Source organism: Branchiostoma belcheri, unplaced genomic scaffold (assembly GCF_001625305.1).
Source record: "Branchiostoma belcheri isolate BF01 breed outbred unplaced genomic scaffold, Haploidv18h27 scaffold176, whole genome shotgun sequence".
In the NCBI taxonomy this organism is placed as follows: Eukaryota; Metazoa; Chordata; class Leptocardii; order Amphioxiformes; family Branchiostomatidae; genus Branchiostoma; species Branchiostoma belcheri.
In genome coordinates this window covers 87,397-102,396 of record NW_017803224.1, presented here as the reverse complement: position 1 = coordinate 102,396, position 15,000 = coordinate 87,397, and the positions used below count along the sequence as shown (strand labels likewise).

Below are 15,000 nucleotides of genomic sequence, written 5' to 3'. Positions count from 1 at the left end.
GTGGCACTCTGAAGTCTAAAGTTTTCCAACGTTACTGAAGCTCCGTTAATACAGATTCACTGTATCGTAGACAAGCCATAACATAGTTACAAGTCAGGGTTCTGTTGATTCATAATCATTCAAAGCCATGGTTCTTGCTATGCACCCAGTCATCTTTGCGAGACGTTTGTAGACACTTAGGGGGTACATTTACCGACTTTGCTTATTTGGCAAGGCGGTGGTCTTATGACACTTGCCGGTTAAGTGATGGGGATGTAAAATTTAGCTTCTTGAGTTACCCCTTCCTTGCTGCACGTCCGTTATCTTATTTTTGTAATGGTCATTCTAACCAGTAACGTTTATTAAATCAAATATTTGTGTATTTGTCCCTTTCCTGTAGTACAATATCTGTTATTGTTACCCGTAAAAGGTATTATATAAGACCTGACAGCTTTTAAATACATACTATGCTGTTAACCTCTACTGTAAAAACAGCAAAAATCTCTAAGGGATTTCAAAAGTGAACAGCCACGTATTTAGTATGATTTCATTGCCTCTAGTCTATTATGATATGTTTATTGGTTAAGGTTCTCTTATAATATTAACTTATGTTGCCAATATAAGTAATTTTACCATAATTGTTACTTTTACCCTTGAACAATGTATTCCGTTATTCGTTTAAAATGAGAACATTTTTCTTTTTGTCCCTTATCGGGGAGAAGTTCATTTGTTTGATTTTCCTTTGTTTATGTTTTGGAAAATGTAAGACGTGGTTGGCACCGGGAGCAAAGTTGATCCATGAAATAATAATGAGATGAATTGGTGCCAGCTATTCTAAATACGTATTAATACCGTGTGGTGCTTTCACTAGTTTTTGTAGCGGTTATAGTTTCTTTCAAGCATCTCAAACAATGTCCTAAATGATATGGGTGTTTTCATTGTGAGAGAACACTTTAAATATACCTACTAAAACAAAGCATGTTGTCCATTTTCTGAAATAGATGAATAAATGTTTTAGCGAGAAGTAAGCGGAATTGATCATCAGCTGATTTGAAGCCAACTTCACGTAAAGTAAACACCGAAACTATGAAAAATAGACATTGTTGCATGAATTTGTTTTGTGGGCCCAGCCGCCCCACCCACTATTTCAGACTAATCAATGACAAATGTTGAATGGGAACTCCGACAAGAGCGTTCACGCCTTAACGTGTTTAATTATTCAAACTCTGAAACGATTAATCATGGACGGCGTTGTCTAGTTTTGTACAAGCAGGATCGCCATTATAAACAAGAGTTCCGAGATCTCATACCTCCATGAAATATGGTCTTGACATGTAAATTTATTCTTTGATTATCCAAATGACCTCTGTATATAAACATAATACGTGCACCGTGATGATAACTTTTGATTAAATTACACATGTTCCAAGAATAAAGTTCCCATGATTTACCACTAGGGTGTCATAGAATTTTGAGATTAATTATGCAAATTAGGTCCGTATTTGCATAACTGCTCTCTGGTGATATTCCTCCTGCCATAGATTATAAACATTACACGAAGAATCAAAGTCCCATGATGTAAAACACTGGAATTGCACAATTTCCTCATTAATTATGCAAACGAGGTCATCATTTGCATAAGTGCACAAATAACTTTCTGTTAATTTTACCAAAATTAAAAAGGTTCAAGAAACCAAACTAAGTTGGTCTTGTAGCTAAAGAGATATTATTTCATCTCATATACTCTTCCGAATTATTCCACGGCAGAGACGGTCACTAGGATACAAAAGCCAAATAATTATTGACTTGGGCAAAGTGTTGGGTATAGTTTTAGGTACAGGAACGGAACAGTTGCCCTCCTCATGACTTTGACTCAAATTCTTATTTTTCAGACGCGGAGTGCCATTTTCCATTTACGTACGATGGAAAAACCTACGATTCCTGTACCACAGTCGACAACAGTGGCCGTCCCTGGTGTTCTTTAACCCCGGTCTACCAGGGCGAATGGAAAAACTGTGACGCAGGTAATTTCATGACCACGATGAAATGGTTTTGTCCCCTTCTACCATTTGCCTTTCTGGTTCTGTGTGGGACGTGGTCAGAACAACCTGTGCATGCTTCTTCTCTCCGCATGTAACTTCTTTTCATCCTGTTTTGTCCTACATGTTCCCATGTATACACAACCGAATCTTTGATGTGTGTTCAGTTTGTTTTTTGCCCTTTGAATATATTTTCTGTTTACTCTCAGACTAACAAAGACCTTTTAATCCGTATAGTAGTACACGGCCGGTATAAAGAGACGAAAGGGTTTTGAGTGTTTGTACAGCCCATGTATTCCGTCGATATTATGCATGGATGTACAGTTTTTTTTCAAGCATATGTTCTGATCATGGTAGTCGCGGTATGGCGGACCGCTAAAAATTGGCTATGTGTTTGCAGCTATAACTCGCGATCCTCTGGCTGCATTGGCGTGAACCCAGTGTTTTGACTGCGAACACCGGTACCCCCGCACCATCAGGGAATGGAACGAACTTGAGCCTGGTGCGGCGGAGGCGGGGTTTCTCGCCCAGTTCAACTTTGAACTGGCGAGGACCCTGCTGCATTGAGCCACCCCATCATGTCTTGTATATATGTAAATATTACTAAGGCACTAATGCACTTGTCTCGTCTTTAGCACACATAAAATCAGTTGATTTATGTTCCCTTCTCGGTTATCCTTTTTTTCCCTTTGTTTTTTATGTACCGGATCACAATTGTTACTAACAAAGCGTAACCGCTGCCAATAATCCTACACTGTAGGGCTGGGCAGTAATGAAGAACTGCAGAAAATTTAATTAACGTAGATAATGGTCTCCCTTCACAAAGTGGCGGGGCGTTATGATTCTATTTCACATTCCTCAGTACCCAGCGCGGCTGGATGTGGAGGTAACTTTACGGCTCCCTCTGGGGGCCCTGTCACATATCCCGGAGACTATGGCACCAGCGAGACCTGCGAGTGGACGATCACTGTACCAGATGGAAGCATCATTCGTCTCACGTTCGACTATTTGTCCACTAGATCCGGTGATGACTTTCTCACCATCTACGATGGAGCCAGTGCTAACGCTACGGTAGTACAAAGGTAATATTCCAAACACTTAAACGACACGCGATAAAAACTTAACATTCTGACTTGAAACTAGTTACGTCCGCTCCCACAGTCGCTATCGAACATAATGATGATCAGCACTTATGATTCAAGGCACCATTCTTAACACTTTAATCCATTCTGGATAAGGGAACATCTATGTTACAATAGTTTGTGTGCGTCAAATCTTGATTGTTTATTCCTTCATTCATTTGTTCAGGTTTACAGGATCTCCGCGACAACACCCCATCATCAGCACATCTAACGCGATGTTCCTGAGGTTTACATCTGACGACGACCTTTCCGGAGAATCGCGTTTCCAGTTTTCCTACAATAGTAAGGTCTTTGATTGTACTTTTACAGTAACCACGTTACTAGTATATGCTTCGATGTTCTCTCTCTCTCTCTCTCTGTATGGTGACATACACCATGTAGTAACGTTACATATACATTGCGAATTGAATTTTTTAAATGATAATTTCCTCCATGAATAATGGCGATGTGTGTGTGTGTGTGTGTGTGTGTGTGTGTGTGTGTGTGTGTGTTTCCACACATCTGTGGTCAGCATAACTGACCTTGGTACTGCAGCAGAACTTCCGTTTTTTGTATCTTTTGTCCTGAACATGCTATGGTCTGGACTTTTAGTGACAGATAGCTTTTCTTGTCAGGAATGAAGGGTGTGGGTTTTGTCCTCCTAGCTACTTTTTCTGGAACGGCAGGCGAGTTTCCGACGAAATATTTTTAGTCCAGAAAGGAACAACTTATTTTCATATTTTTTAGTATGTAGGTAGCTTAGAGAGAGATGTACATAATAAAGTGCAAATTCTGTAAATGAAAAAAATAAATTTGCATAATTATATAGGAAAGTCTGTAATTACAGTGTTTAAACGATAGTACAAGGATAGAAGTCTCACACGCAAAATATTGTGATTTGAGTTTAGAAAACCATAAATTAAACTACATGTGAATTACAACCTTATTTCACTATTCAATGAGACAAATCTCCCAAAAAATCATTTACATAAACTCTACATATTTAATGGAGGTATTACATCTCCGAATTCTTTCTAGTTTTATTTTGTACTTTCTATTTATTACGTTTTGACCTTAGCTCAGTTGGCAAAAATGTGTAATGAAGGTCGCCATTCATCTAATTAAATCTAATCATTTTGAAAAAAGTCGGCCAACTTGTAGTGTGTGTGTGTGTGTGTGTGTGTGTTTGTGTGTGTGTGTGTGTGTGTGTGTGTGTGTGTGTGTGTTTCCCCGTACTTGTGGTCAGCATAAATTAGGAAGGCCGTAATGTATTGGAATGGTATTTGGTATGTTGATAGATCTTGGAAAGACAAAAGGTAGCAGCTTTTTCTTGAACAACAGGCGAGTTTCCGTAGTCTTTCAATATGCGGATAAATAAAAAAAAATCATGTATACATATATGTTAATTTGGAGGTCATTTGCATAATTGATGATAACAAGTTGGGACTAAACCTTGCCAATAATATGTCACTAGTACACAATATGTTATGAGGTAAACACTAAACTCTAACACTGGAATTGGGACTTTGACACAAAGTTTCTTTCACACTATCAATATCTAAAAGAGTCAAGTTGTAAGGTTATTACAACATGAGTCATTTATAGCTTTGCATTGTTGCATTGTTCTTTTAGGCCAGGTAGGTCAATGCTGGGATCCTGGTGTGCCGGCCAATGGGAACAGGGATAGAAGCAGTAACTTTACGTCAGGACAGACCGTCAGGTACTCCTGTACAACCGGCTATCAGCTGTTTGGGGCTGCCGCTATTACCTGCCAGTCGAACGGGACATGGAGTGATGCTATACCATCTTGTGCAGGTAACAAAATGATCGTCAATGATTGAAAGACCTTTATTGTACATTTGTGCTCTAACAAGCTAAGTACAGGTCATGGATAAACAAGGAAAAGGATACAGCAATGACACTTAAACTATACATACTAATTATATAATGTTATCTACTATTTACATGTTCAACTTCTCGCTTCTTGACGCAGTTATAGATGTAAGAGCATATGGAACCAATGATACATGATTTGTCAAGTTTCAAAAGAAATCTGAATTTTTCTACATTTAAATGTCCAAAGCTGGGGAACTCATCTAGTATATAAGAATATAGGGAGTCTCTCTCATTACTATAACGTACAATCGACTACAAAATGATACTCATCCTCAATCTTATCTAAATCGCAAAATTGTCAATGTTAGGGTTAGGCTACTATATATACCAGTGCACCAGTAAATGACTAGTGGCATTGAATGCTTGCAGGTATGAATTTAACTTATTAACTATTCGTCGTCATGTTCTAATTAACACTTTCCATGCCTTAAGCACTTGAAGCACTTGAAGGTCGAACCTGTTTAATTTTCATATCACTTCACCTCGGCAATGTTTGGTACATCTGATCCAAATATCAAACGCACTTACTAATAGGTAATTTGATATCTTATATAACGCGTATTATAGCATTGTAACACCTGCATATTCTACACTAGGACGAATACAGAACTATATGGCGGCCAAGTTTGAACTCCAAAGACATAGATTTTATTGGAAACATTTCTACATGTATAGTATAAATGGTTATTCCAAGACATAGGTTAGGTTAGAATCGTAACAATCTTATTATTTGCATTGGACCGATTGTCATTGAAAGGAAATATGTTTAGAATCCATCAGAATCCGTCTTGTCGAAAGTGACTATCAGGGGCATGGGCTTGTGGAAGTTCGGCCGGCTGACAGTTTGGATTGGGGCAGAGTTTGCTATAACCACTTTGACGTAAGGGATGCAGACGTTGTTTGCAGAATGCTGGGCTATATCTGGGCTAATCAGGTTTACAACCGTTACGGAGGTAAGATTTGTCTGTTGTTAATGTTGTCTTGCTTAACAACTTGATTGATGTAATTAGGGGAGGGAGCTGGTAAAGGTGACCCACCTGTTCTCCCTCCCTCTCCCTCGCAAAATTTTAATAAACAAATAAACAAACTTCCTTTACGTTTTCGTATTCGCATCAAGTCCTTTCGGCATGTCTTTTGTGATGGCTACATTAAAAAAACTTGTTTTTGTTTTTAAATCCAGGAGATAAAAGAACCTATCTGGATGATCTACAATGTGATGGGAGCGAAAGTAGTCTGTTTAACTGCTCGCACGGAGGATGGGGAAACTGTGGATCCAACGAACATGCCGGCGTTATCTGCGGTACTTTGAAATGTTTTCATTAGGCCACACCAAGTAAATTTTATGGATGACGTCCGCGCGCGCATTGATTTTGGCCCGTTCCTAGAAAAGAAAACAAGAAGGCTGTGGCTATTGACAGGACCGTCCTGTCAATAGCAGAAAATATTGCACTGCTGACAGGATCGTCCTGTCAATAGCAGAAAATATTGCACTGCTGACAGGATCGTCCTGTCAATAGCAGAAAATACTGCACTGCTGACAGGATCGTCCTGTCAATAGCAGAAATTATTGCACTGCTGACAGGATCGTCCTGTCAATAGTAGAATAATTTGCACTGCTGACAGGATTTTTCCTGTCAGCAGTGCAAATTATTCTACTATTGACAGGATCGATAAAATTTTGGTATTTTTATTTCATACTGGAAATTTTGGGGTGGGCGCTGGTTCGTGTAGGTCTTATGTAGGTGTTATTATGTATGCTATTAGGCCATTTTTTACGATCCTGCGCTGCGGCCCCTGCAGATCGTCGTGCATACATTGATCCCCCGCTCGGTAGCGCGCGCCTGGCCTCCCGTAAGCAATGCGGCGGCAGTGCGTGCCTGTCGCCCCGACTAGCCTCTACCAGGCACCGCGGATCGCTGGAAAAATAGTAGAAATTGGCCGAAATAAAGGGAATAAGGTCGGCTAACTCCCTTGGTATATATTCCCTTTATTTCGGCCAATTTCTATTATTTTTCCAGCGATCCACGGTGCCTGGTAGAGGCTAGTCGGGGCGACAGTAAGCGCTAGCCATTACAGCCGGCGCCGCGGGAATGACACAGCGGTCCACCGGCGGGTACCAGTCGGGCTAGCCTGGGTGCCACCCCGCGCGCGAGTGTCTATCTCCTAAGTAAAAGTCACGGGAAGCCATACTTCCGGCAGACCTACTTGGCACACTGGGTCTAAATTCTAAATATCTTCGCGTGGACGAAGGGGTTTGGGTGGATAATGGTAGCGGACAAATACGGTTTCTCCCGAAATCTATCGCCAAATAAACGCCGGACTCTGGGGCACCCAGGGTTAACCGCCAGGCGTGCTAACAGCAACACAACAACCCGCCCCCTCAAAAATGGCACTGCTGACAGGACGATCCTGTCAGCAATGCAGTATTTCCTGTTATTGACAGGATCGTCCTGTCAGCAGTGCAATATTTTCTGCTATTGACAGGATCGTCCTGTCAGCAGCGCAGTATTTTCTGCTATTGACAGGACGATCCTGTCAGCAGTGCAGTATTTCCTGCTGTTGACAGGACGATCCTGTCAATAGCCTCAGGCAAACAAGAAATTCCGCTTCCTGTAACTATGACCAAAGAGTCACGACAGTGCCGCAAATCGTCAGATTGACGTGAAACCCGTAACGCGAAAACAGGACAGGACGACAACTGCTGTTCCACCTGTTTTGATGATGAATAAAAGACTTCTTGCTTGTTACACTGTGTCACCTCATTAAATTTGTGTCCTAACATTTGTTGTCTCAGGATATTTCTAATCTAGGCATCTTGTTTTTTAGGGCCCTTCTTGTTTTTTTTTTTGCCCTCTCGCATTAGATTTAGGGTCTCCAAAGGACGTCATCCATAAAATTTACTTGGTGTGGCCTTATGGTATCAATGAAGTATTTAGACTTTTAATTCTGTAAAGCTGAATAAGGCCACAACAAGTATTTTTGGGCGAGCCTAATGGTACAGTATTGTGTGCAGTTTGCAAGAATTCTAGGAATTGTACAGGAATTTTTTTTCCACAGGCATCGAATGTCCACAGGCATGTCTGGAATTTTGCTGACACGCATCAAAGTATGAAGATATCTGGCTTTAAATGAGGCAATGTAACGTTAGTTTTGAAAGATATGGATTGATCAATTTTTGTCATCTGTTTTCTTCATACGTTGGACATGACGTCATAAAGTGGAATTCGCCTTCAACATCATCCTTGCATGTCGGGCATCATCTCTTATACATGTGTGATACTATCTTTATGTCATAGATACCAGCAGAGTCCGTCTTGTCGGAGGTTCCGCCCAAAACGAAGGACGAGTGGAAGTCCGGCCGCGCAGCAGTATGAACTGGGGCACAGTTTGTCACAACCAGTTTGACATAAAGGATGCAGACGTTGTTTGTAGAATGCTGGGCTATCCCAATGCTACCCGGGTTCACAGTGATGCTCATTTTGGCCAAGGTAAGATACTGATGAAGGCGACAGTAGGCGTTGAAAATTTGATCTCTGTGAAAAATTGTGTTGGAATGAAGTTCAATATTTTACTATGAAAACTACAACACAGATGAACTTTCATGATGATTTAAGAGCTTCCTTTTGTTGTTTAAATGCGGATTTTTGTCAGTTATGTCTTTAAGATTATTTTTTTTTGGATTTACTGACTGATGAGCACTTTTACAACCCAGGAACAGGACCCATCTACATGGATGACCTACGCTGTGATGGGAGCGAGACTAGCCTCTTTGACTGCTCGTACGCAGGGTGGACAATTCACGACTGTGATCATGGCCAAGATGTAGGCGTGGTCTGTCAAACAGGTACGTTCGTTTACTCTCAACCGTACACCAGGGTTGCAAATGTAACTATTTTGTTTACATTTAGAATTGGGTACTAAGATATCTATAGGAAGAGGTAGTTAGTTGGTGTTGCGTAGTTAATTGAAAACATTACAAACCCATAATCACAAGCAACACTTTCGACAATGAACAATAATGATTTTGAATTCCCGCATATTTGAAATGTATATTATTTCTTTATTTCTTTTTTTGATTTCTTAATTTGAATTTACCACATGCAAAAACAAGTGGAAGGGAGGACAAAACAGGTGTATCAACGCCTTTACAAGTTGTCCTTCCAAACCTGAAATGAGAATACAAAACAATACGAAACCAAGTCAAACAATACAAATTAGACATCAAAAATCAGTAGACATGAAATATACAATTCGGGAAAAATTATACACAGAATTAATTATGTACAAAAATTATCAAATATCATTATGTACAGAGTAAAAAGCTAATTATGATACTAATGCGGCCTTAAAGCAGTGCATGAGGCACACCCACAAGATGTGGACCAGGAGCAGGGGACGTCGATATTGAACTGGGTGTCAAATCTCAATTATGCAAAGTTAAAATGGAGGACGGTTTTATTTTCAGATTCCAGCAGAATCCGTCTTGTCGGGGGTTCTAGTCCAAACGAGGGTCGTGTGGAAGTCCGGCCGGCCGACAGTTTCAGATGGGGAACAGTGTGTCACGGCCATTTTGACTTGAAGGATGCAGAAGTTGTTTGCAGAATGCTCGGCTATCCCAATGCCTATCGAGTTCGTCCTAATGCCTATTTTGGCCAAGGTAACTTCTTTGTCTTACGCAAAACTCTCCTGTACACATAAATAGTAGTTGGGAAAAATTGACCAAAATTATATAATTACATTGTTTTACACTATAGTACTTTCATGCATGTAATATATGTAACCTATGGCAGATGGAACATCAACAGATACTAATTATGCAAGTGATGACCTTATTTGCATAATTAATGCGAAAATTCTATGATTTCTTAATGGTGAATGATGGGAATGTCATACTTGGAACATCTGTAAGTTAATCAAAAGTTAACATCACGATGCATATATTATGTTCACGGCGGTCGGTTGCTAGGCTAAAAGTCGCATTACTAGGGAGGTATCGGGTTACAGAACGCGTTCGAACGTGGCCGCGCGGGAGTCCCAGGCCGGCCCGGGGGTAACGGGTAAAATTTGAAAATAAACGAAAGTAATTGGAGAGTAAATACTCGTCAAAATAAAATGTAATAGGTGATTTTGTTTACCTCAAATGTTATTCTTGCACTGCCTTTGCTCCACTTTGTGTACATTTGCTTCCAAATGAGATCAATTTCGGATTTCAAAAAGGGTTCACGAGAACCGAACAACTGATTTTAAGAGGCCCTGAAAATTAAAAATAAGGTTAGATTTTTGGATTTTTAGAACTATTACAGTAAATCTAAACTTTCTGTCTTAGGATTTTTTAATTTTTTAACTAAAACTCGACTTACAGTCAAAAGAAGAGCTAAAAACGCAGTGTTTTAACTTTAAATACCGATAATTCATAATCGCGACCATATTTAAAAAATCCCTAAGACAGAAATCTGCGGAAATCGTTCCTCTTCCAAACAAGCCCTCAATGGGGTAATTTGAGCGATTTTTGGGAATGGTTAAAATACCATGTTTGCACGCATGCTGTGCCACTTGGATATGGGGACCTGGATTTTATAACAGCGTCAACAAGAATTCTGACCTTCAAGGTCACCCACGATGACGGCAGTAGCTTCGTTACATTTTACATATCCACAATGAAATCACGGCATAGATGTAAAGTTTTGAAAACGGTTCATTTTTGTGGAAAGGTGGATTTTTCCTGTTCCGTGGTTTTCAAGTAAAAAAGGGCTTGAAGTAGCCGGTTGTAGCATGGGCGATAGGCCACCGAGTTTTTGTTGAGATCACTGTTGCTTTATTTTATGAACACTCGTATACTGTGCACTCCGTACAAGCTTAAGATTCCCGATAATCATACACTGAACACAAACACTATGAACACGGTCCGTTGAAAGGATCCGAAGAGTCATGAACTCAACACATAACACCGTGAACACTGTCCGTCGAAAGATTCCCGAGAATCATACACTCATCGCATAACACCGTGAACACGGTCCGTTGAAAAATTTCCCTAGAATTCTCTGTACAATGAACCATACATATATAATACATACTGCTGGGTACTTGGTCCGCTGAATCATACAATAAAAAGCACACTCATTACTCAGCTGTTACATTGGCGTTCAGGGTAGCGCAAAGGCCGACGGGAAATCCGAATAGAACAGGTTTCGCAAACTCGAATGCGTTCGCAAAACCGCTGCTCGACTCGATGAACCCCAAGCCGGGGCTAGCGCTAGCGGTGATAACTTCAAAAAGATGACAGGGTAGGAAACACCTACCCGTGAACTGCGTTACCAACTGGGGTGGCAGCAAAAATGTGACTTAGAATCACGTTCGGTGTGAAGTCCCTGCCTCCCCAGACTCAGAAAACAACGATATAGTACATTTTAGAGATATTGGGCACAACTACACTTTCCAAATCTCATGCCTGGGAAACATATGTAGAACTGAAAACACGTCGGTGGGGTTTGTGGACGTGTTTAGAGTACATTTACACATAGCATGTCAAGACTCTTGTCGGGTGATGTAGCCAGTTGTGTGCGTTTACATTTTAGAACCGCGCGGGAAATGTGGGCCTATCGTGCGTCTGATTGGCTAGCGATGATGTCATTGACCTGTACAGCAGCGACCTGGTAACGCAGTTCGCCGGAAATTGGACTTTACAAAATGCTTCATATCTTCTTTAAAATATGGTATCATACCCCCAAAAAGTTTACATGGCTACTTAGTTACCCCTTGATTATAGATAGTATCAAAACTTTTATTTTCCTTATGGCATTTCGCAGAAAATAGGGTCTTTTGAAATGGCATTTCGCACCTAGTGTATACTAGTACTAAGTACCTAACCAAGCTGAAGCGTTCGGAAGTCGCTGTTCGGCTCTCGGCAATCTTCGGGAGACTTCGGTATCTGTTCGTATGGTTCTTTGGAATCCTCATCAATTTGTGACCGTGTTCAGTGTACGTATGATTCCAGGGAACCTTTCAACGGGCCGTGTTCACGGTGTTATGTGTTATGTGACTGTATGATTTTTGGGAATATTTCAACGGACCACTGTATTGTGATGGCAACGGGCTGAATGAGTAGACACAGTGTATGTTCTAACATGCGCGAAACAATAATAAGGATTTTATTTAATGGTTTACAAAACAATGTAACGTTACATGTATTGTTAGATCTCAACAAAAACTCGGTGGCCTAGCGCCTGTGGTTGTAGCGACTTTACTGTAAATGACCGCAGGTAACCCCGGATCGAACGCCCGCTCTATTCGAATGACGTCATATCGAACAAGATTCGCGGGTTCGGGGGATTCGATCTCCATAGTAGCAGAGTGGGACTTTTGGGCCCAAATCTGACCATCGTGGTTAAAGCAGAGGTCATTTGCGTAATTAAAGAAGAAATTTACATATCAAGCCCATATTTCATGGAGGTATGAGATCTCGGAACTCTTGTATCTTAATACATCGCTGGTGTTCTTTTCGGAAACGTTGAATAGACTTTCCCCATTTTCCGCTCAATCTGCGTCTGTCTGAGTTTGCATGATAATTACTGATGGTGATGACGATCTGCAAACACATCAACTGGACCTATTTTGTTGTTTTTGACATATTGTTGCAATGAATACATCTGATTTGCCACCTTCAACTTATAATGTAAACTTCATCTTCTTGGCATTTTGTCTGACATATTTTGTCTGACACTCATGACTTCTATGCATGCGTGCATCCTGCAGGTCGTTTCTCATGAAAAACGTTAATGGCTCAAACATAGAAAGAAACAAAAACAACAAATACATTAACCTTTGTCTACAATAGGAACAGGGCCAATCTACATGGACAACCTACAATGTGACGGGACAGAGAGTAGTCTGTTTAACTGCTCGCACAAGGGATGGCGGAGTTATGACTGTGATCAACCTAATCGGGAGGACGTCGGCGTTGTCTGCGGTACATGTTTACGAAATATCCTGCTCCTATTTCCACGTGAATCATGATTTACATGTCGACTTAAGGCTAAGTCTTGACTTGGAAGTTGTTTTTGATAGTTGATTTTTTTTCTTGCCATTTACTTGAGATAAGGCCACACCAAGTAACTTTTATGGATGACGTCCTTTGGAGACCCTAAATCTAATGCGAGAGGGCGAAAAAAAACAAGAAGGGCCCTAAAAAACAAGATGCCTAGATAAGAAATATTGCACTGCTGACAGGACCGTCCTGTCTGTTAGTTAATAGTTCCAAAAACGGCACTGTTTTGGAGCTATTGACAGGATTTTTTTCAGTGCCATTTTTTTTTTCATTTTTGTTTCCATTTTGTAACCAGGCACAGGCTTTCGGCGTTACAGGTTTCACATCAATCTGACGATTTGCGGCACTGTCGTGACTCTTTGGTCATAGTTACAGGACGCGGAATATCTTTTTTTTTCTAGGAACAGGCCAAAATCAATGCGCGCGCGGACGTCATCCATAAAATTTACTTGGTGTACTTAAGATATAATACATGCATAGATAAGGAAATGGAACATTAGTGTTTGATTGCATACATTGTGTACGTGATATGTTGAGCATCACAGGCAATTTCTTTCTTTTTTTTCAGTTTAATTAGCTATAGTGGTGATCTATTTTACACTCTACAATTATACATCTGTATGCTCTAGTTAAAGGCCCTTTCTCATCTTCCTCTGAACACCAGCTGACCAGTCTGACCATGGAGGTAGAAAAAAGGAACCAAGTTTAGGCCACACCTACCTTTCCATACGAAGTGAATTGAATTTGAGTCAAATTTCTCTGCCAACCACGCTCCAAAATACTTCCGAACACAGCCAATCAACAGCCAACCATGGTTGAACCTATCTACCGTCCACACCTGACTGATTTTAACATTCTGAAACATTCGGATGCGGCCGAACTGTAGCCAAGCTTGCTCAGACCTATTTCTAACCATGTTAGGCTAGTTAGTTATTCTTATTTTCTGAAACCATATTCGGCTATGTGATAGGGGCTTACGAAGGAAATACACGTTTAGATTACAGCAGAGTCCGCCTTGTCGGAGGTTCCAGTTGGAACGAAGGACGTGTGGAAGTCCGGCCGGACGACAGTATGGACTGGGGCACAGTTTGTCACAACCAGTTTGACATGGAGGATGCAGATGTGGTTTGCAAGATGCTTGGCTATCAAAGTGCCCGACAAGTTCATAACGATGCGTATTTTGGCCTAGGTACGATATACCTTGTTTTAGCTGATTTTCTTGATATGATATGTTATTTTTTTTTAATTATTGCACACACGGCGGTCTGTCACTACGGCATTCTTTCCCATTGCTATGCGCGTTCTAAAAGGTATCGGGTTACAAGACGCTATTTTGACCTGTTTTGGACTACCCGTAAAATATTTGAAAATACACAAATAATATTTAGGGGTAAATTTCGTCAAATTAAAATGAAATTATCGTCTTAACATCCTTTAAATGTTAGCTTTTTATGTTAAATCAATGATTTTTTAAAATTTCGCTCAGAAAGACGATTATTTTCGGGTTTCCGAGCACAAGTCATATCACGTTTTTAGGCAAACATCGTTCAAACCTGGCTACGTATATTACCCTAGATCCCCGATTTTTATATTTTTCGCAGACTAGGAATAAGACAAACTAGAGTTCCCCGATCTCATACCTTCGCCAAATGACTGACAAATTATAGATTAGATTATTCCCCCCTGATTTAAGAAATAGGAACCTAATTTTCATGAATTATATCATTTTATCATAATCTCAACCAAAAGACAGTCTTATATAAACAAACAAGGCATTCTAGTATTTCCTAATAAATTATGCAAATGAGGTCCTGATTTGAATAAATTATGTTTAATGATGTTCACCTCAACTTAACTTTCAAATACCATAAGTATGAAATTACAGGCAGTTATCATTACATAATTATAAAATTTTCTCATT

At 40.2% G+C, this 15,000-nt stretch overlaps 1 protein-coding gene across 1 annotated transcript in view; it reads left to right on the top strand.

The window, feature by feature from the left end:
- Positions 1-8,411: 8,411 nt before the first annotated feature.
- The window catches only part of LOC109467136 (neurotrypsin-like), a 9,703-nt gene continuing 3,114 nt past the window's right edge, over positions 8,412-15,000 (top strand). The window contains exons 1-5 of the mRNA XM_019765070.1: positions 8,412-8,523; positions 8,748-8,879; positions 9,501-9,692; positions 12,870-13,001; positions 14,077-14,268. Of these exons, the coding sequence (XP_019620629.1) occupies positions 8,469-8,523; positions 8,748-8,879; positions 9,501-9,692; positions 12,870-13,001; positions 14,077-14,268 (703 nt within the window). The 5' untranslated portion in view covers positions 8,412-8,468. The remainder of the gene's footprint in view (positions 8,524-8,747; positions 8,880-9,500; positions 9,693-12,869; positions 13,002-14,076; positions 14,269-15,000) is intronic.